General features: G+C 41.0%; 2 protein-coding genes across 2 annotated transcripts in view; both read right to left on the bottom strand.

Annotated features, from left to right (window-relative positions):
• Positions 1-988: 988 nt before the first annotated feature.
• Positions 989-14,719, bottom strand: LOC134455943 (solute carrier family 22 member 13-like). Its single transcript, XM_063207310.1, has 9 exons — positions 14,241-14,719; positions 11,172-11,275; positions 9,745-9,899; positions 8,476-8,644; positions 7,382-7,502; positions 6,894-6,988; positions 4,410-4,624; positions 3,882-3,990; positions 989-2,525 (listed from the first exon to the last, which is right to left on the bottom strand). The coding sequence occupies exons 1-9, from the start codon at positions 14,613-14,615 to the stop codon at positions 2,270-2,272; spliced, it is 1,599 nt and encodes a 532-aa protein (XP_063063380.1). The 5' UTR covers positions 14,616-14,719; the 3' UTR covers positions 989-2,269.
• A 1,742-nt stretch (positions 14,720-16,461) lies between these two features.
• The window catches only part of oxsr1b (oxidative stress responsive kinase 1b), a 179,784-nt gene continuing 173,762 nt past the window's right edge, over positions 16,462-22,483 (bottom strand). Inside the window, exons 16-18 of the mRNA XM_063207311.1 lie at positions 21,770-21,838; positions 21,332-21,396; positions 16,462-20,696 (exon numbers count right to left, since the gene is read on the bottom strand). Coding sequence (XP_063063381.1) covers positions 20,622-20,696; positions 21,332-21,396; positions 21,770-21,838 — 209 coding nt within the window. The 3' untranslated portion in view covers positions 16,462-20,621. The remainder of the gene's footprint in view (positions 20,697-21,331; positions 21,397-21,769; positions 21,839-22,483) is intronic.

Below are 22,483 nucleotides of genomic sequence, written 5' to 3' on the forward strand. Positions count from 1 at the left end.
GATGGAATGTGTGTCACATTTTGTAAAGTGACCGGAAAAACATTTGGACGACTCATATGTCACCAAAGACTAATGTTGCTACACGGAATGAAGAAATGGCTCCTCCCTCATACACTAATCTTGCAAATAATATGCTGAATTCGTGTTCATTTAAAGCACAACATGGTTTCATTCCTTTGCCTGTATCCTTATTGTTAATACGTTATCACGCTCAATAATCACCGGTAAGACTAAGGCACTGTAAACATTACACCAGGCACAGAGATTGTCGAGACGCAATCACCACTCCCACATCTACACAAGTGCAAAAAAGGTGCTGAATGCCAAAGTTGGGAGGACAAGTGTTACTGTTTTGTTAACATGACTATTTTGACAGCATGAGTGTTACCTGGCAAAGACACCGGTTGCGACACGAAGAAATGATACTGTCGCTCAAGTCGCTCAAATCACCCCTAGTTACCTGAATCACTTTTGTCTCTTCTCGCGCCAGCGACTCAATACAAAGTCAATTACTTCCATCGTTGGAAGTGCTTGGTGTATTTGGGCAGTTAGGGTTCTGTCAGATATTTATAACAACAGAACAAGTGCATATAGTATTCTCAGTGCCATAGTTGGTGCCGATGGGAGTGCACTGTGCAGTAAATGTTCAGTAAAGCAAACATTAGTATTGCTGCATCAGCATGTGAAGAGTTTGGGTGTGGATGTACACATGGATATTCACATCAACTAGTGCAATTGCAAACTACAGTATATTCTGAGTGCCAAAGTTAGTACAAATGGCACGAAATAGTAAACGTCTATGAATCACTATTTCAAATGTTACTATTGGGTGTTGGCGTACTGATGTGTAGGTAGTAAATCTCTATGAATGACTATAACAAATGTTACTACTGTGTTGCCGTACTGATGTGTACTGCAAATTATATGGAAATAAAGTGCAAGTAATATTTTGAAGTCCAAAGTGAAATGCCACTGGACAGTAATAATGATTATATAATTTAAAAAATCATCATGACAAATGTTACTGTTGGGGGATGAGTGTTGCTGTACTGATGGATATTCAGATCAATAATGGTCTTAGTGCCAATGGGAGTTTACTAAATTTACTATAATATTACTATACTATATTGGTGTACGGACAGACCTTCACAACAACAGAGCAGGCGTGCAAATAATATTTTGAATGTAAAAGTGAAAATTGGGAAGTAAATCCATTGTTATCCATTATCACAAATATTACTGTAGCTGCTAGGATGAGTATCGGTGTGTTGACAGTTTTTCAGAACAACGGAAAAATCCCAAATAAAACTGAGTAGCAAAGTTAGTGCCAATGTCGGTGGACAGCAAACGTCTATGAATCATCATTCAAAATGTTAGTATTGCTGTGATTTGGTGTCCAGACAGATACTGTATTCAGAAGGACAAAACAAGTGCAAACCATTATCGCAAGTGTAATATTACTGTGAGGACAGGGAGTTGGTGTATGGCAGTGGTTCATACACCTTTTCAGCAAGGACCCTTTTGGATTTAAGAATATTTTCACCACCACCCCACACACCATCAGTCTTGGCCTAGCAATGGATTTCTAGCAATTTAGGTAATTTTTTGTCCATTAATATTGCTAGACTTTCCATTAATAGTTTGTCCACTAATATTGCTAGAAATCCGCAGGACAGCAAATACATCTATTAGCGGTTGGCTGTTAACCTGCGTTTTTCCCATTTTCATGCAATGTCCCTTTTGTCCGTGACCCCTTCAGTACCTCCTAGGGGTCCTGGTCCCCAGTTTGAGAACCACTGGTGTATGGACAGATATTCAGAACAACACAACAACTGAAGAGCTTCGTTGCAAAATGAAAAATTTTTTGGATTTTTTTCAGGTAATTTACATTTTTGTATTGGGGCATTGCATTGAATTGCTTTGCCAAATGCATTTTATCATAATGGCAGGAATTCATGCATACTTGTAGATGAAAGGCCGCCTGAACAGTCATTTCCAATAATAACATGCAAAAGTAAAAAAAAAAGTCATTTTGCGACGAAGCAATGCAAGCAATAATCCGGGTAATCTTCCATTGCCAAGTAACAATCTGGGTGCCAAAGTGCCAAATGGAATGTAAACCGTGATATGTAAATATCCAAACTGTTCCTTTTGCTTTGAGGATGAGTGTTAGTGGGCTCACAGATATTCGATATTCAGCTCATCAACGCAGTGCAAATAATATTCCAACCACAAAAGTTAATGCCACAAATCATCCCAAGCACAAATGTTACTCTTTCTCTGGGGAGGGCGTGGAGTGTGCAGGGTTTTCTACTGACAGATGTTCCTTCTCTGGTTCTGCGTGATCCTGCAGCTCCGTGTTGAGGGTCTCGGGCAGGAGGAAGCAGAGCGCCCCCCCAAGGAAGGGCAAGGAACCATAGATGACCATGGGGACAGCCCTGTGGTACACCTTCAGGAGCCAGATCAGGGGGGCCAGGATCCCCCCCACCCGTGCAAACATGGAGTTTATGCCCACACCACTCTGCCTGTAGGAAGACAGCGGGTTAGAGTTGGAGCAGCAATTTCTTAATTTAAGAATATCAGGGGTTGACTTTGAAATTTGAAGAATGTTCGCAACCCACCAAACTCAATACTCATCTCAATCCCCCTCTTTCCCCCCAGAAGGAGACTCCGGCAGTATCAAATTAAGATGACAATGAAAACAATATTCAATGGGATTGTTTAATTATATCTCACCATTTTTCAACACACACATCCGTCTCAAAAAGATTGGGTGCAGGCCTGCTCGCCGAAGCAGGAGAGTCGGCGGTAACATCACATCACTAGATAAACGGTAGCTTGGTGTTGCAGACTGTATTTTTCAGTTTTCATGTGACTTTGCTAGTCCTGCATCTAGGCCTGGACAATTTTTCGATTTCAATTTTAATCGCGATGTCAACATTTTCTACGATTATAAATTATCGCACCCCAGGCGCTTGGAAGAAGCGTGCCATGCCCCGTCCCCTCAGTCTGATTCTCCCTGGACGAATTGCTTGATAAACTTTTCACACCTTTAAACAGTCCCCAAATAGTTAGTTTGGAATGCTAAGCCCCTCTTAAGACTACAGACAAAGTTATGAGCAACTTGACGATTTAAGCTTTATTATTGGCTGTTGCATTTAATGAACATTGCTTCAAATGTGCCATTTTCTTGTTGACAAAACCTTAGATGTCCTCTTTGCTGGGTCCATATTGTTGCATCTGATTCTCATTATGCATGTGAGAGCTGCCTGCATAAACAAAGTCATAATAAGCAACATTTGTTTGAAAAGTGTTATCTTCAGGCTTATTGGGTTTCTCACTAAGAAATAAATCGTTATGAATGCAGTCTGTAAATATAGGCAAACAGATAATCTTATGTCATTTAAAAATATATATATTGGGAGGAATTTGGAAAAACTGGCCATCTGGGACTTTTGAGTACTCCTGCTATAGGGAATTGCACCTTTAGTCTTGTAAAGGATCTTTGTTTTAGACAGTTATCCCTCTTGTGGTTAAAGATATTTGCTTTAGGCATTTATCTCTCATTTACCTCCTCTATAGATATTTTGTAGGCTATATTGTATTTATACAAAACTTGTGTATGTCTCTTCTTTAAGATTATCCATTTTTGTGTGCAGTTCTGTGCAGTTTGCTATTTTCCCTGGACCAGCCTTTATAAAGTCCTTTCTAGGTGTCATACCTTGCACCATTTTTCACAATCCATGTGTTGGATTCATGCCCCCCTCCACCGGATTTTTGTTTTGTTTTGTTTTAATTGTGATTTTATTCATATCGACTTTGCTAGTCCTGCACCAAATCTTTTTGAGACGGACGTGAGTGTTACACTTAGTTCAACTTACCTCATGACTGTGGGGTAGAGCTCAGCGGTGTAGGTATACACAATCATAAAAGCAGCTGCAGAGAAGAACTTCCCTAGCACAGCGATCACTGTCAACGCCACAGGTATCGCTGGGAAGGCAGAGACAAGGAGTAGGTTAAAGCCTAGCCAGGCCATGCCCTCCTAGTGACGCAACACCTTCTGCATTGAAGAAGACACTTGAAAGTCGATGATAATCAGTTAAAGAGTCCACACATCCAAAACGTCTAACCAGGGAGCAGGACAACCAAGATCAAAGAGGAAAAAAAATACTTTGAAGAAGTATGCCTATGGAATAATTCAGCAATTACTATCCGAATAAGAAACTTAATTGAAGTAGTTGGAAGTATAAAGGCATATTGACAGTACCGGATACAGTATGCGAAGAGAGAAAAATATTGTCTTTTGATCAACTTCAACAACCAGCTGATCTCTCACGGTACCCTAGTGTTACCCGCACAGTGGTTGAAAATCACTGTACTAGTACCGAATGGAAAATCTTTGGAAGTACCCTCTGGTATGGCAGGCACGACGAGGCAGGCAGCTCCACTGATGAACAGGGCTATGCTGAGGCAGATGCGCCTGCCAAAGCGCTCGATGAGGGGTAAGCAACCAAGGCGAGAGGGAATCTCAGCCATGCCAAATATCAGCTGGGTGAGGTAGATGTCCAGGCCAAAGCTCCCAACGTTCAGGCTCACACCGTAGTACACCAGGCTGGTGACAAACCTGTCCAGAGTAAAGACAAGTAGGGCTGTTACGATTAAACGACTAATCGTGACTAATTGACTATAAAAATTAGTCGACAAGAATTGTCATAGTCGACTAATCGTTTCCTTTAATTCAATGCTTTTTTACTTACTTTACTAATGCTTTATTACTTTATTGGAATCTTGTGAGCAAACCAAAGACATTCCTAGCAACTGTATTTTATACTGTTGATTTGGCTATAATAAACTTGAACTTGAATTTGCCCAGCACGTATGAATTGGACGTTGTATCTCGGAGTACATAAGCTACTATCATGATTTCAAGCTCATTGTGAGCTCAGGGACCTAATTTTAACGGTTTCTTTCTTTTTTTCCCCAATTTCCTCGACGATTGAAGTGCTAGAGTACTTGAAAAATTAATCGTTAGACTAATCGACTATTCGGAAAAAATAGTTGATAGATTAATCGGGAGAAAATAATCGTTTAGGACAGCCCTAAAGAAAAGGACAGAAAACAGAGTTGGGTGACAGATTAAGAAGCTACAGTTCAGTGTCACATATTCCAAATGACCTGGTTTTACCAGTCCTAGAACATGGTCTTTTGGAATATGTCTGGAGCTCACACTCAAAAAAGACGTGAAGGTACACTGTGCAAGATCTTTGTTGTTTATTTCGAGAATTCATACTACCCATTCACTAATGTTACATTTTCACGAATACTTACCACCACCATCAAATTCTAAGGGATCTTCTCTATGGTCCGCCATTTTGAATTTTCAGAAATAGACATTTTAGCTGCAAAAATGACTGTACTTGGGCCATGCCAGAAAATATTAGTTTATTACTTAGTAAACTTTTATGGAAAGATCAAATTTGGCAATAGGCAACCCAGTTTCAATGAGCAGCATAGTTGCAGTACCATTTTTGACCAATTCATGCACAGTGTACCTTTAAAGGGACACTGTGTGAGATTTTTAGTTGCTTATTTCCAGAATTCATGCTAAAATTAGTTGCACTTGAAAAAGGACGAAGGTCCGAAACGTCGTGCAAATAAATCACTGGGAGCATTAACAGTGTCGCGGACTTCTATCATTAATTTCAGTTACTCTATTTTGTCCAGCACCTGTGCCACTGATGTGCGCGCATTCTCCACCTTCCAGAATTCATGCTACCCATTCACTAATGTCACCTTTTTCATGAATACTTATTACCACCATCAAATTCTATGAGGATTCTAGGGGATCTTCTCCATGGTCCGCCATTTTGAATTTCCAGAAATAGCCATTTTTAGCTGCAAAAATGACTGTACTTGGGCCATAATAGAAAATATTAGTTTATTACTTAGTAAACTTTCATGAAAAGTTGCATAGTTCCAGTACCTTTTTTGACCATTTCCTGCTCAGTGTACCTTTAAGAAGATATGCCCAAATAAACTAGGTTTTTAAAGATCTCACATATGCCGTGCTATATTTACAAAGTGCAAACGTTTCGGGTGACTCCATCCTCAGTGCAAAAAAAAAAAACAGAACAAACATTCACATAACTTTAAAAAGGAAGTGACATCAGAAGCAAGGAGGCAATCAGTACATCAAGTACACTACAGGCTGCCTGATGGGGCTTTTAGTACGTATGAGTACGTATGAGTACATATGAGTACATATGAGTACTACACCCCTCTATGCACAGACCTGGATGATAAACTGTCATAAGGCCTCATAAGGTGCTATAATGTTCCATGTGAGATCATAAGTCGACAATGTGTGCTCTAAGTGAAGTGAAGTTTATATGGATGCATCTGTAATGCACTGTATTATAATGCACATCTATAATGCATCATAATGTACTGTAAGCCCCATCAGGCAGCCTGTAGTTTATATCCAGTCACGAGCACTCATAACACCCTTGGATTTATAAAGCATTATAAGCTAGATTCATGGTTATTCATTACTGTTAACATAAAGCATTATGACACATCATGGGTGTAGTCGTAATGCGTTGTAAGTAATTATAATGTGCATTATAATTAGTTATAAATGTGCTCATAATGCGCTATAGATATTGGCTTCATAGAAAGTGTTACCCAATGTTCTTGTTCCAACTTTGTCTTCCAAAAAGTTAATGGTGGTGTTGTTACACAAACAGAAGGGGAGTCTGAATACTACAGAGTACAGTTTAAGTGTTTATTCTGTTAGTGGCCCTGGCTCTTACTGGTGGAACGCTATGCATTAAGGAGCAAGAAATGTGTTTATTTTGTCAGTGGACCTGGCTCTGTCTGTGTTGCATACTGACCAGATATAGCACATGATGAGGGCCCTTTTTCTCAGGTAGGCAACTCTGAAGAGGTCCAATATCGTGCCAGTTTCCGTTGTGCTATCGGCCTCTAGCTAAACAAAAACAGCACCCATTTAGAAAGTGTTATTCCAAAATTTGCTTTGATATATCCACATTTGCTACGTTTACATGAGACATTTAATTCAGCATTAACTGATTTTAATTCTGAATAAAGCTTTGAAAACGTCATATAAACACCTCTTAATTCGCAATTAAAGGAAAGGTCAAAGGAAATTCGACGGAACTATTTAATTCTGAAATATTAATTTGGAATTAAAAACATCATGTAAACGTAGTGAGTGTCATCCATCCATCCCTCCGTCCGTCCGTCCATCCATCCATCCATCCATCCATCCATCCCCAAAAGGCCTGTTTTCATCAAACTGAGCATAACAAACAAATTACAATGTGAAATGTTCTGTGACAGAAGAAGAAGCAATAAGCACCTGATCTAGCAGTTTTTCTGGAACGTCCCTTTTGTTGACCCGTGCAACTTTCTGAATCTCCTTCCGAGCCTCATCTTGTCGTCCCTGCGTAAGAAGCCAACGAGCCGATTCTGGAAGAAGCCTTGGCAACAAGATAAGAAGATAATATGATGGACTAACAATGGACTAACTGAGATTGACATCATACTTTAAATGCCCCTGTTTATACCCATACCCATGGGCAGTCATGGGTAAGCGGTTAGGGCGTCAGACTTGTAGCCCAAAGGTTCCCGGTTTGACTCCCGACCCGCCAGGTTGGTGTGTGTATGTGTGTGTGTGTGTGTGTGTATTAACCAGTGCTCTCCCCCATCCTCCTCCATGACTGAGGTACCCTGAGTATGGTACCGTCCCGCCGCACTGCTCCCTTGGGGCGCCATTGGGGGCTGCCCCCTTGCACAAGTGAGGCATAAATGCAATTTCGTTGTGTGCAGCGAACACTTGTGTACTGTGGAGGGCTGTGTCACAATGACAAATGGGGGTTAGAGTTAGAGCTTTCATGCGTTCACATTGTCTGACACACACTCTGAGGTTTAAAATGACGAGTTCACTTCTTTACATTACATTACACTTACGGTACCTAACACTTTTATCCAAAGGGACTTAGAGCTGTTTATAGGGTATTGGTTACAGACCCCGGAGCAATGTGGGGTTAGGTGCCTTGCTCACAAGCACTTCAGCCATGGATGGAGGGCGTGTAGGGAGAGGTAAGGGTGAGGGTAACGTAAGGGTGGGATTTGAACCTGCAATAAAAAGGGGTATGCCACTATTTTGACTTTCACTAGCTTAGCGACATATTCCCTCTTTTAACTTGTCTTAAAGCAAGACAACGGCTTACATGAAAAATAAGACACTTTACTACCTTTATAAACCCCAGCCAACGATTTTAACCGTATTAAGCCCCAAAATAGTGGCATACCCCTTTAACCTTCCACATTTGAAGATGCTCCAGTGACATTCTTAATAATAACCCAATTTTGGGCGCCCTCTCTCCCCTAGGCCTGGGACAACTGACCCCTTTGTCTCCCCCCCCACCCCACCTTGGCGTCCCTGCCTACCAGTAGTGCACCCCCAGCAGCACGAGCGGTGCGGAGAGCACCAACTGCAGCAGCCTCCAGTCTCTGATGGCGAAGGAGATGCCCGAGAGCAGCATTTGGCCCACGGCGAAGCAGCTGTGGGTCACGATGGTGAAGAGGGCTCGCTTTGACGTGCCACACCACTCTGCACCTATACAACAAGGACCAACAGTATATTTACTGTCTATTGTATATTTACTGTCAGTGTTTAGGCTTCAGCTGTGGGACACGATGGTGAAGAGTGCTCGCCTCGAAGTGCCAGACCACTCCACACCACAACAAATATATTAGGGTTCAACTGTGGGCCACGATGTCGAACAGGGCTCGCCTCGAGGTGCCACACCACTCCGCACCTATACAACAAATACATAACAGTGTTTAGGGTTTAGTTGTGGGACACGATGGTGAAGAGAGCTCACCGCGAGGTGCCACACCACTCCACACCTACAAGGACCAACGCACGACAAGGACCAAGACTATATTTACTGTACAGTATATTACAGTGTTTAGGGTTGAGCTGTGGGACACGATGGTGAACAGGGCTCGCCTCGAGGTGCCACACCACTCCGCACCTATACAACAAATACATAACAGTGTTTAGGGTTTAGTTGTGGGACACGATGGTGAAGAGAGCTCACCGCGAGGTGCCACACCACTCCACACCTACAAGGACCAACGCACGACAAGGACCAAGACTATATTTACTGTACAGTATATACCGTATATATACCGTATATTATACGGGCAGTCATGGGTGAGCGGTTAGGGCGTCAGACTTTCATCCCAGAGGTTGCCGGTTCGACTCCCGACCCGCCAGGTTGGTGGGGGGAGTAATCAACCAGTGCTCTCCCCCATCCTCCTCCATGACTGAGGTACCCTGAGCATGGTACCGTCCCACCGCACTGCTCCCCATGGGGCGCCACTGAGGGCTGCCCCCTTGCACGGGTGAGGCATAAATGCAATTTCGTTGTGTGCAGTGTGCAGTGTTCACTTGTGTGCTGTGGAGTGCTGTGTCACAATGACAAATGGGAGTTGGAGTTTCCCAATGGGCTTTCTTCTTTTCTTTATTACAGTGTTTAGGGTTGAGCTGTGGGACACGATGGTGAAGAGAGCTCGCTGCGACGTGCCACACCACTCCACACATATACAACAAGGAGCAACTGTATAGTACATTAGTGTTCAGGGTTCAGTTCATTTGGAAAGACCTCGATGCAGCAGCTCTCAATATACCCGAAGTGGATGCCTACCTACCTAAGACAAAGGCGTTCATCACTATCCCTGAGACTGCAATGCCGACGACGAATCGTAAGGCGATGTAAACATATATGTTTGGGGAAAAGGCCACTGCCACTCCAAACAGCAACTCAAGCAGCAGGGACAGCAGCAAGACAAATCGCCGTCCATATCTGCAAAACAAGAGATACATGGTTGTATAGATTCTATACAGATGTGCACAAAATGCCTGGTCTGCCTATCTATATGCATGTGTGTAATATGTTTGGCAACACTTTACTTGACTCCGGTGTCATAGGCATGTCATTACAGTGTCTTAACAGTGTCATGGCACAGTTATGCACGTGTCATAAACATTATGTCCATGTAATAAACATTTTATGACTGATGGCCTTAAGTGACATTCGGTTATGGCATTCTTTGCCATAACTGAATGTCACTCAAGGCCATCAGTCATAAAATGTTTATGACATGGACATAATGTTTATGACTTATCTATGACTGTGTCATGACACTATTATGATACTGTAATGACATGCATATGATGACATGCATATGACGCCGGCGTCAAGTAAAGTGTTACCGTATGTTTCCTCTGTCATAGCAAAGTAACTTAACTCACTACTTGCCACTTGATATTGATAAGTGTGATCGTTTATCACCAGAAATTAACATACTGTAAATGAGACTAAGGAATTGCTGACCAATCAAAAACTCTATTTCTATTTGTTGCATGAGGTAGCCTATACATAAAATTCAACACAAATCAACAGACTTGAATTGCAGTTTAATCAAAGCATCTGCAACTGACAGAATCATTATTGAATTTCTTAAATGCACGACAGCGTCTAAAAACATTTTTTTTCTTTTCAGTTATATGATGATTGACAGGTATCAGCCTATTGTGACAAGAGTTGTATAAAGTAGAAATAGTATTACAAATGTAACTATAATGCTAGTGGATTGATACATATATAACATAGTTGCAACTTTGTAATATACTACAAGTGTTGTAATTACATCTTTAAAGGTACACCGTGTAAGGTTTTTTGTTGCTTATTTCCATAATTCATGCTGCCCATTCACTTATGTTACCTTTTTCATGAATACTTACCACCACCATCAAATTCTAAGAGAATTGCACTTTTCATACATGAAAAGGGGGCTCTTCTCCATGGCTCGCCATTTTGAATTTCCAGAAATAGCCTAGCCATTTTTAGCTGCAAAAATGAGTGTACTTGGGCCATACAAGAAAATATTAGTTTAATACTTAGTTAAACCTTCATGAAAAGATCAAATTTGGCAATAGGCAACACAGTTCCAATGAGCAGCATAATTGCAGTACTTTTTTGACCATTTCCTGCACAGTGTACCATTAAGAGTACCCCTACTTCTGCTCTTGTGATTGTGACCATATGAATTGACCCAATATCTTGCATCCTTACTTGTCCGCCATTGGTCCAAGGATCAAAGCACCAATCAGGAGTCCAGACATATAAATGGACTGAGAAGCCTCGTTGATTGGGGCATTGTCACAGACCAAGCTGAACTGTGGAGAGGAGAGGGTATAGGGTTTGAAATAAATAAATAAATAAAAATCAAGCACAACCAATGAAACGGTCAGGCACTGGAATAAATAAGAATAAAACACCAGAGGACAACTAGGGAGTATTCCAAGAAACTGGCTAAATAGTAAACCAGGATTAACCTTGAGGCAGTGGTAAATCATCTAATAGAGCCTGGAGTAGGGCAGCACGATTATGGAAAAAAACAATCACGATTATTTGGGTCAAAATCATAATCACAATTATTGATTTTTGCTGATTTTAAAAAAAAAATACAACAAAATGAAATATAACCAAGAATGAATTATATACAGGATGAGCAAAATGAAATGAATTGTAATAATCATGTAAAAGGAAACGGCATGAAACTTAGGTGAACAGATTTCTGGCCAGAAACACCAGCCTGTCCCTATGTCCTGGCTTCAAGGAGGCTCTCGAAGGTAGGTCGCTATTGCCACGATTAAATCACGATTGAAATCACGATTACGATATCACGATAATATCACGATTTTCGATTATTTTCGATTAATTGAGCAGCCATAGCCTGGAGTCCTCATTTTACTAGCTAAATGACACCTGTGGGCTCTCTATTAGCAGGTTTACCACTTCCTGTAGGTTAACTTAGCCAGGTTTACCACTTAACATTGTTCTTGGAATAGTAGGCCTACACAGGGCACCAAACACATTTTGGGTGCTTCGTAAGTAGTCCATTTAAAAACAAATGCTCCACACATAATAATCATTTGGAGAGGTTTCTGTTTCTGAGAGTTCAGGTTTTTCGCCTGGTGTTTAAGAGAACAGTGGAGGGATGGGATAAGGACATTCCCCAGTTAATGTACCATGGTGCTCAAGACCTGGCCAACAAACGTACAACGTATCAAAGGGACAGGGAGTAGGCCTAGGTCATGGCCAGGGGATGGAAGAGGAGGGGAAGTAGTGGGGCAGAAAGCTATAAATAGTCACATAGTAGCATCAAGAGAATGGGTGATATCTAAAGGGAAGCCGACAGGGGGGGGGCCCATTCAGATGATTTTGTCCAGGGCCCAGTCAAACCTGTCAGCGGCCTTGTGTAAAACAGTGTGGCATGATGGCAGGAACAGCAAAGTTGCAACTGTACTGTAATCCTTTTGATAAATGAGTAGGTAACACTTCAGTTTAAGGGTACATTGCTTAAGTGTACATACCTCATTAGGCACAGTGGAATAACTAGTGTAACAACATGCAGCAGTGCTGTACTTACATCAGTGTATTTATTTTCGATCTACATACCATAATTAAAATGTAATATGAAAGGTTTTATACGTATAACACTTTGCCAAAGTGGTGAATTCTCCAGGGAGGCAATGTGCTGGAATCAGGCAGAGGTACCCCTAATTCGTAGCATTGTGACTCAAAAGTGTCATTGTGTTTGCCACTGTGACAAAATTGTTTATACTGCATACCAACTTTGTCAAGCTGTACTTAGGGATGTGAATAGGCCTACCTACACAATCAGTGACCATGAAATGAAGAGCAGCCCAACATCTGATGGTGCAAATGATAGAGTTTTTGACTTGTACTGTATTTCTCATCCTTTAACCCACATTGTGTCCAGAGGCTGATTGCAACACAGTTACAGTTTTTCTCGACTGCTTACACACAATTTTGTGATACCTTGAAAATGGCACAGAACATTTTTCCAAAAGGACAATAAATTATCTATCTATCTATCTATCTATCTATCTATCTATCTATCTATCTATCTATCTATCTATCTATCTATCTATCTATCTATCTATCTATCTATCTATCAATCAATCAATCTATCTATATATTCAGAAAACTCTACACACAAATCCCAAAAAAAACCTACTCTATTCTAAAAAGGCAATTTTGTTGTCAAATGACAAACACTAGCCATTCATGAATTGACAATGAGACATTTGAACACTGATGTACATGTGGTAAAATAATACACTCATGACCCACAGAATACCTTATTTTGTTCATTGCTCCACTTACTAGAGACGTAATATTTATGTCGTGAAATAGGCCTGCTGAAATAAAATTAAAATTCCACTCGGAGCACAGAGATGTGTGGCAACAAACTCATTTTTCAAACTTTATCCTGTAAAATATTGGGTAACATTAAAGTGATTTCTTGTAGGCCTATTAGGATTAGCATTCAGAAACTAGCAACTGACATCTACATGTATCAATATCACATGTAATGTGTGTTCTTATGGAGTGATGGGTGCTATAGTAAACAGGTATGAAATGAGATTGCCCACCATGTAATGAAGAAGTGCACATAGTATGGCAATTGTGTGTAAACAATTGAGAAATCTAACACTCGGGCACACATAGGCCAACTGTATTGGATGGAGGGAGCTGCTTCTTCGGTGTTTCTAACAGGACTTAGTTTAAGCTGAAGAGAAGTTATCCCAGAAATCTAAAGTGAGACAGGCCCTTACTAGTACCTCATACCTGAGGTTTTGGGCAGGGTGGTGCTAGTGGTAGGAACGTGATGTACTTTAAGACAGTGATATCTTCTTTTAACTGCTTGGTTGAACACACGTTGTTCAACCAAGCATCTTCCCACTATCACCCCAGGTAGACAGCTTGTTAGAAAGAGGATGGAAACGTAGAACCATGTGACAGAACACAAAAATACAGTGCCAGTTGATCTGTTAGGGCTGGTCTTTTCCCTCATATCGCCTGAAGTTGACCTGATCATTAAAAAGTACATAGGATATATAATTTGAGGTTTAAAATATTCATTTTAACACACCGAACTGCTGTGCATTATTAAGTAGCCTAGAACATGTTATGTTGAGAGAAGAGGTAGACTATCCATGAAGAGCTGTGGTCTAGAAGAATAAAGACCAAAAATACTGTGGATTATGAAATGTTGCTTCATTATTGAGCAGCATGGTCATCAGCAGTGTAACATATTTTAATTAGGCCTACCTCTTGTATTATTGATGTGCTTCCTTGAGGAGCGTCAAAGTACCATCCATCAGTGCATTGGGTCGTGTCGTTCAGCCCGTATGCTTCAATAGTCTCCAAGTCCAGGTCCACAGGTGTAAACATTGAGCAGCTGGAATAGTGTCCTGTGTCGTCCACGGGGATTGTCAGGTTCATTATTTGGTCGTGCGTCAAATTGGGCCCCACTTTCAAGATCCAATCTGTATTGCAGTGGTGACTGAACGGGAGACCGGTGAACACCTGGGAGAACATGTGGAAAGCGGTGAAGAAGTTGGGTATGCATATTGCCAGAAGGAGCCGCACCTGAAAAGTTCCAAAATCCCCGATTTCGGTCAGTATCTCCCCGAAATTAACCATCTTCTCCGCAGCTAGTACCGGTGGACTAAACGCCTTCCCGTGTCAATCAAAACTCCTGGTTTAGAACTCAACCATCAAGATTCAAACATGCTAGAGAATGAAATACTGGCGCGTCGCTCAATTTGTAGGGTAGACTGAGTACAGTTGGGTACACTTTTATTTTTGTCCCCTTCCACGCAGAAATTAGACCATTAAAAGGTCCTAAAAAGAAAGTTGTTTTGGACAGAACATATTTTCAGGATGTGGGCAAATATATAATCAAGGAATTATATCTCTAGGATGTTTAATGTTTATGTAATTAATCAAACAAAAAAGGTGCACTTTTGTCCCTACTGTACCCTAGCTAAAAAACGGTGGGGTACAGTTGAGACATAGCAGAGTACAGTTGAGACACCATTCTAATCAATGGGAGGTAATAGCCATGGGAGCTAATAGCATGGCCGATAGCAAAATACTGTACTCAACTGTACCCGTTAGCATCTTTACATTGGTTTTACATAGTGAAATTAGCACTACAGGCTAGCGTCTAAACTGTCCCCTTCTGGCCAGATCACACATTGATAAAGATATTAAAATGCTTTTAACTGTTATGATGTCAGGAAATATATCTGCTTTTAGAGCACATATCATGGATTGCAATCATGTAACTTATATCAAGAGGATAACTACTGGTCATTAGATATTCATTTTTGAAGGAACCTGGTGAGGTAAATCTGACCTGTCGAAAACAGCATTTTCCCAATATCTTTGGATCTGCGTTCTGTGCTGGTTTCAAATTTCCCATGATCAAGGAGGATATCGATGCGCATGTCCACAGCAAAAATTAGATCAGAGTTACGTTGTTATCCAGAGATATTTGGTTTGTCTAAACTGTACCCTGTACTCAACTGTACTCAGTCTACCCTACCCTACAGGTATCCCAAAAGCAGTAGCCTAATTGGTTAACAAAAGCTGCGCGCCTTGTGACGCTTGAAGAAAATTGAGAGATGACAACTTTATTGCGCTGGGCGTTCCACCTGGCATCTGGGTAAATAAGCACACAAAAGCACAACGGTAGTTCAATCAGCCAATCTCACAGCTGCGCGTTTGACTTACCCCCCTCCCAACTGTAGTCCATTGCGCACGAGTGACTGGAAGGTTAACAACTACTTAGTAAACACTTTATCTAAGCCGTCTGACATCCACATATCACAATCCAAACACGGCATTGGCCATTTACTTGTGCTACAAGTAACAAAGTGGCTACCTTTCCCCCAAAGAAGGCCCTATACTGTATTTTGCGCTATTCTAAATAATGGATCAATCAATTTTAAGTGGGTTGGGTATACTGAAATTCCTGAGATTTTGAAGTGGGTATACTATACCTGAGTTCTACGTAGACTAGGCCTACACCACTGGATTCAAGCCAACTACTTATTATTCAGGTCTTTTGAGGCAGTAAAAGGGATGTGACTGCGCACAATCATCATCATGCGCAAAACTCAGTTTCCACAGAGAGGTGGGCTGTGATTAAAACTCATTGAACATTTGCATCATTCACACAACCTCTACTAAGGACCACCATCACGTTTTGTATCAAAACTTTAACACGCTGTTTGACACCCATCATACGCAAAATTGGACAAACTGCGCAACACTTTGAGGGACACTCAAAGTAATGTTGATGAAGGCAGCCTGGGGTAGCAAGCCACAGCAATGTTTTTTTTTATTTATTTATTTTTTTTCTCAGCAATCCTCCATGTCCAGAGCTGAGAGCCAACAGTGACGTCTTCTCCTTCACTTAGTTGTTGTTGGAAAAACAGGAAAAAAAACAAGAACCAGGCCAAGCAAGTCAGGACACAAAAGGGAAGGTTCTGCAGAGAACAGCTGATATGTTCATTCTTTATTGATTAAAAATAATCAGAAACATGCTTGGAAGTCCAAAACCAACAAAAAAGGAGCAGATTTAAGAATGAGTCAAAGTGAAAATAAAAATATATGAAATTTAAATATTTTACAGTTCTGAGTTATTGCCTACAACAAATCAATATGTGAAGGGCCTCTGTTCCCAGTTTCTACAGTACAGATAGTACTGTTTTTATGCACTTAAGATATAATTCAGCATAAGTGACAAGCTGACAAGATATGTGAAGATACAGCAAAACAAACATTAAAAACATAATTGTTGAATGCAGGGTTCAATGCACTTTGTCCACCTGTGGCAATACAGAGAGAGAGAAAAAAATTCAATGGCACTCAATGCTGACATGTTGACACACGCTGCATGATATTGTCCGAGATTTGGAATTTGGTCTGGTTTCCAAAAGAGAGAAAAAACAAGCAAAAAAAAGAAAAAGAAAAGAAAAACCTTGTGCACGTTCGCTTCTGTTGAACTGCTCTTTCTGAAGGAAAACTGCCCGTCGAGGACAGAACATCCTCTGACAAGGAAACCATATCCCAAAGCCAAAGAGGGTTTTTTAAACCAAGGATTAATGTACCTATAAATAATCAATCATATTGTTCAAATAGGCCAAAGTAGGCATCACAGAATTATCATTGGAGACGCCGAAAAGAACAGCATGGGCAAGAAGTGGGGGCTGGAGAGAGATTAGGCCTCGGCATTCTGAGGATTGAGAAATGGACCACCCAATGTCTTACTTATGGTCAAGACAGAGCTGCAGAGAACCAAACAACACCAATGATGGGCACAGTCCAATGAGCTGTCTGCAGAGGCATGGCCAGAACTAAGTAGAAACCCATAAGACTGTGTGTGTGTGTGTGTGTGTGTGTGTGTGTGTGTGTGTGTGTGTGTGTGTGTGTGTGTGTGTGTGTGCGTGTGCGTGTGCGTAACTCTTTGTGTGTGTGTGTGGAATCTATGTTCAACTCATGATTAGGAAAGCCTTTTCTCTCCAACCACCCCCTTTACAAGAGCATTACGTGGAGAGAACAGACAGAGTGTACTGCACATTAATGGGTATCACCACTTAACCCCTCCACACACATATAGATAGACCTGTTGCTCAATTAAAGAGAGAGAGGGAGAGAGAGATAGAGAGAGAGCGAGAGGGAGAGAGAGGGAGAGCGAGAGGGAGAGAGAGAGAGGGAGGGGGAGAGAGAGAGAGAGCGAGAGAGAGAGAGAGAGAGAGAGAGAGAGAGAGAGAGAGCGAGAGAGAGAGGGAGGGAGAGAGAGAGAGCGAGAGAGAGAGGGAGGGGGAGAGAGAGAGAGGGAGAGAGAGGGAGAGAGAGAGGGAGAGAGAGAGAGAGAGAGAGAGAGAGAGAGAGAGAGAGAAGGAGAGACAGAGGCCCTTTCTCAATCCAGCAGATTCAACAATCCGACTCCTCTGCTGCTCTTGGCTGCATACAGGTGGACACACTCCTCCCAAAACGCGAATCGTAATCTTTACCAATCAGACCTGCTTAAGATGACACAAATCTTTATCAAAGGCAGAGAGATATTGAAAAGGAAAAGAAACAAAAGATAAAACAAGAAAAAAACAAAAAGCTCAAACTTGCATGGTGTCCTTTAAAGCAATTTCTCCTTCAAACAAACGTCACCACCACCCTCTTAAACTCCCCCACCCCCAAAGGACACGAAGGCAAAGAGTGAAACACCCAGTATAAAAACAAATCTAAACAGAAGTTCTCATTATGTACATACTAGAGAGGTTAAATCAAGAAATTGCTTCACCCATTTGAGCAAATGCACGCACAACTTTTTTTCTTCCTTCTTCTGAACACATTTGAAAGGAAAGGAAAGAAAAAAAAATCAACAGAGAAGACACAGCTGACACCAACATACAAACACACATTTTTTTTGTTTTTTTTCATCATACACAACACTTGTGGCTTCAGTTACTTAGCTGTAAAACTTTTTTTTTGATTTACATAGCTTTGTTTTCTTTTTTCTTTTTTAAATAGATCATTGCGAGAACTACAGGACAATCCATTAACGGCATTGCAAGAGCGCTAAAACAAAACAAAAAGAAAAATCCAGAGGACAAAGCTGTGAGTATAGTTAAGACTACAGAAACGGTGTTGTATTTTGTCTGTGAGAAAAAAAACATGTCTGGAAAAAGTACAGATCTGAATGTGTGTGTGTGTGTGTGTGTGTGTGTGTGTGTGTGTGTGTGTGTGTGTGTGTGTGTGTGTGTGTGTGTGTGTGTGTGTCTGTGTGTATGTGTGTGTTTAAAATCTTTGTGCATGTCCGTTTTTTTTAAACTAAGCTACGTGCAGGCTAGGCTACGCTATGACACTTGACAGGAAGCGATATCTCAATCTGCTGTGAGGCATCATCACCACTGAATGCTACTTCATTGATTTGAAGACAAATAAAATCACCAGAGTTACGTTTTTTTCTTTCTTGTAAATCACTGAACCTAATATGAATTCATCAGTTCGTTACCAACCCGATCAAGCTCATCAAGTCACTTAATCTCAGAAACAAACCAATGGTATATAATCGCTAACAACCAGTACAGGGGTACTACTCTAAAATGATGAAACGGAAACAAATTCAACAGAAAAGCATAACCTAACTGTAACCTACGCATCTAGTCCAACGTAGCAGATGGATAACCTAGTGCAGCTCGGACTGTTTGGAAGAGCCCAGGGCCCAGGGGCCTATACTAAGGCCTATACCAGGTTACGTTAGGCGGAAAATCATCTAATAGAAGAGCTCTGAGTTCTCAATTTCTTAAGAAAATGAGGACTCCAGGCTCTTCTATTCGGTGATTTAGCTCTTAACTTAACCTGGTTCACTCCTGAACCAGCTTCCTAGTATATCTCTCTGGACACAGGGCCCATGTCTTTACTGTGCTAGGGGCTGTGGTCTAGCAGTGAACTACAGCAGTGGTTAACAAGGAGTCTGCCAGATCCCCCCCCCAGATCCCATCGGAGTCTGGCCCAGACCCGGCTGACATTGGGGCCTTGTCTGATACCATGGCAGCTACCTCTGGGCAAGATCCCAGCTGGAACGTTACCGAAGGGGTCAGCTGGCGTATGTGTGTGTGTGTGTGTGTGTGTGTGTGTGTGTGTGTGTGTGTGTGTGTGTGTGTGTGTGTGTTTGTGTGTGTCCATGTTTGCGTCAGGTAACCATAGGCCAAGCCAACAAAACTAAGAAGACTTGTGTGTGTGGATTTAACTGACCGATTTTGAACTGCCGTGCATGAGGTGTGTAAGTCTTGGCTGCTAAGGAGAACTATCTGTCTTTACTGTATACTGCGGCTGTGTCATGTCTTGCAGATCTGACAAAGTGATAAAAATGCTCCGTTGTTTTAGCATGGTTGGTTGGTTCACCTCTGGCATGGAACAGAAAAAAGAGGCATTAAAAGTTTGACTTTCAGTAATTGAAACCACATTCGCTCATATTCAGAAATTCGAAAGCGCCACAATTCATCCGGGTGAAACAAGAGACACCCCTATACATGCATTCAGTAGTTCTGTTGAAGAATAAGGCATTATAACAATTCTTTTTTTTTCTTTAAACCAGGACTTGAGGGCATTTAGTTGAGATTGTGCAAAATGTACCACGTTTCAGAAAGAAAAAGAAAGGATAAATGAGAGAGAAAAAAAAAGAGAGAGAGAGAGAGAGAGAGAGAGAGAGAGAGAGAGAGAGAGAGAGAGAGAGAGAAAATAAAAGACAAGATCATAGACTCTATATCTGGTTGGTGTTGAGAATTGCATCCTTCTTCTAGACATATGCTGTAAACTTTTTTGGTGAGATTCCTATGAGAGAGTTATGGGTTCTGGTTTACATACGCCATCGTCTTCCACCACCTCCTCCATGTTGTCGAAGTGACATGGTCATGTCCTATGGGGGACACAGACTGTGACGAAACGGATCTGTTTTTTTTTTCTCTTTGGCAGCAGTGGTTTCTTTAGGGCCATCCACAAAAATGCATCATTTTTTTTGTCATTCTTCTATAGTTTGTTTTTTTGTTTTGTTTGTTTGTTTGTTGTTTTTTTTTTTTTGTCTTTTTTCACATTTTTTAGGCAAGTCACGGTCCCGCTTCGTCCGGTTCTGGAGGTCTAGCTGATGCTCAACTGGGCAAATCCCATTAGCTTGACATCATCGGGGATCTCGGAACCCTCCACGCCAGAAGCCTGGAAGGGACAAACAGAGCGAGTCCATATTAACATTCTTTTTGATGCTAGAGAAGAGTCACACTGCACATTGTTGCAGTGGTAATCGAAGACTTACAGAAAAGGACCACATACATGCAGTAGATGAATTTTAAAGGAGCAGTTCACCTCATTTCAGGAAATTGCTCATACGTAGTAACGCCCTGATATAATATGATAATGTTACGAATAACTTTTTCTCTGTGTTTGCATTGCCTAGTCTAACTGTATTAAGGGTAGCAATGGAAGTCTATGGTAACTAATACAACATAATCAAATGTATTTTTAAACCACTTTATTTTTATTTTTTTTAATTCACTGGTGCAAAACAGCTACATAATTCCATCCAGTGATCACTTGTGGCTTGACGCTAATGGTACCATTTACTTTCAGTGACTATACTAAGCTATGCTAATTATTCTAATAATAATACATCTAAGTACTTAACACACTGAGAATAAAGTATGCACACATTCAGATGTAATATTCTGAAAAACTACAAATATGTGAAAATAAAAAAGGGTGGACTGTTCCTTTAAATTTGCGAACAAACAGTTAGTCTAACACTGAATAACTTTGCAGTTGTAAACATGTGTTGTTTTGTTCTGTCCACTTACCAGCTTGAAAGTGACATTTTTATTGGTTTGAGGCTCGTCGACAATTTTCTGCAGGTTAGCAGCAACTGAAAAGCAGAAGACTGGCATGAGCAAAAAAAATCTCAAACTAAATTTTATTATTATAACATTTTCATGATATATCAAAATGCTATCAGAGAGAATAGAGGAAGAATCTTACAATCTCTGATGTTATCTCTGTAATTTTGTAATATTTTTAATGAAACTGTTATCCTTCTAATATTTTTGTCATCATATCTTTACACTGTATTGTATGCATCTCATTATTCCTCTTTGTATTTGAAAAATTACGTCAACAGACCTACATTACAAGCAAACTGTTTTCTGACTGACAGACACAGCAGCATACAGACTTGAGTCACTGCACAAATCAGATAATGCATCAACATGAATGCGTTGGTCTGGCTCCAGGATACTGACCTATGACTAAGTCTCTCCCATCCACCAAGCCAGCCGTCACCAGCTCCTGAGACACCCCATCAGCCGTGTCTGAGAGAGAGAGAGAGAGAGAGAGAGAGAGAGAGAGAGAGAGAGAGAGAGAGAGAGAGAGAGAGAGAGAGAGAAAGAGAGAGAGAGACAGACAGAGACAGAGACAGAGAGATTAGACAACATACAAAGACCTTTATGCCAACAGTTTCTCTTATTACCCAGTGGCATTTCCTTAGCAAGTTCATGCAGAATGGATGGGAGAAATAATGTCCCAAAAGTTTTGTATGTGTACAATGAGATGTCCATCATACATACTGTATGACATGATATTTTGTGTTAAACCCTTTCTTTTACACCATACTTCACTGAATAGTTAAACTATAATGTCACAAAGGCCCTACCATGGCTCTAACGGTAGGGCACTGGGCTGCTACGCCGGCAACCCGGCGACCCGCAGTCACAAAGACATATTAGTATGCCAAGAAGGGCAAGAGGAACGCCTCTCAGCATTTCTTCTAGTACGGACAGGTCCCGGACAGGTTATAAAATCATATCATATTATATTGTTATATAATACATACTGTATAAAAGAGTTCTTTATTCTGACCTTTAACCCACAGCTTCCAACTCTCCAACTTTTGCCCGTAATGAATCCCCTTTTTTACATATACATATGGCTCACCCACCTTCAGTTTCATTGCAGTG

Source organism: Engraulis encrasicolus, chromosome 9 (genome assembly GCF_034702125.1).
Source record: "Engraulis encrasicolus isolate BLACKSEA-1 chromosome 9, IST_EnEncr_1.0, whole genome shotgun sequence".
In the NCBI taxonomy this organism is placed as follows: domain Eukaryota; kingdom Metazoa; phylum Chordata; class Actinopteri; order Clupeiformes; family Engraulidae; genus Engraulis; species Engraulis encrasicolus.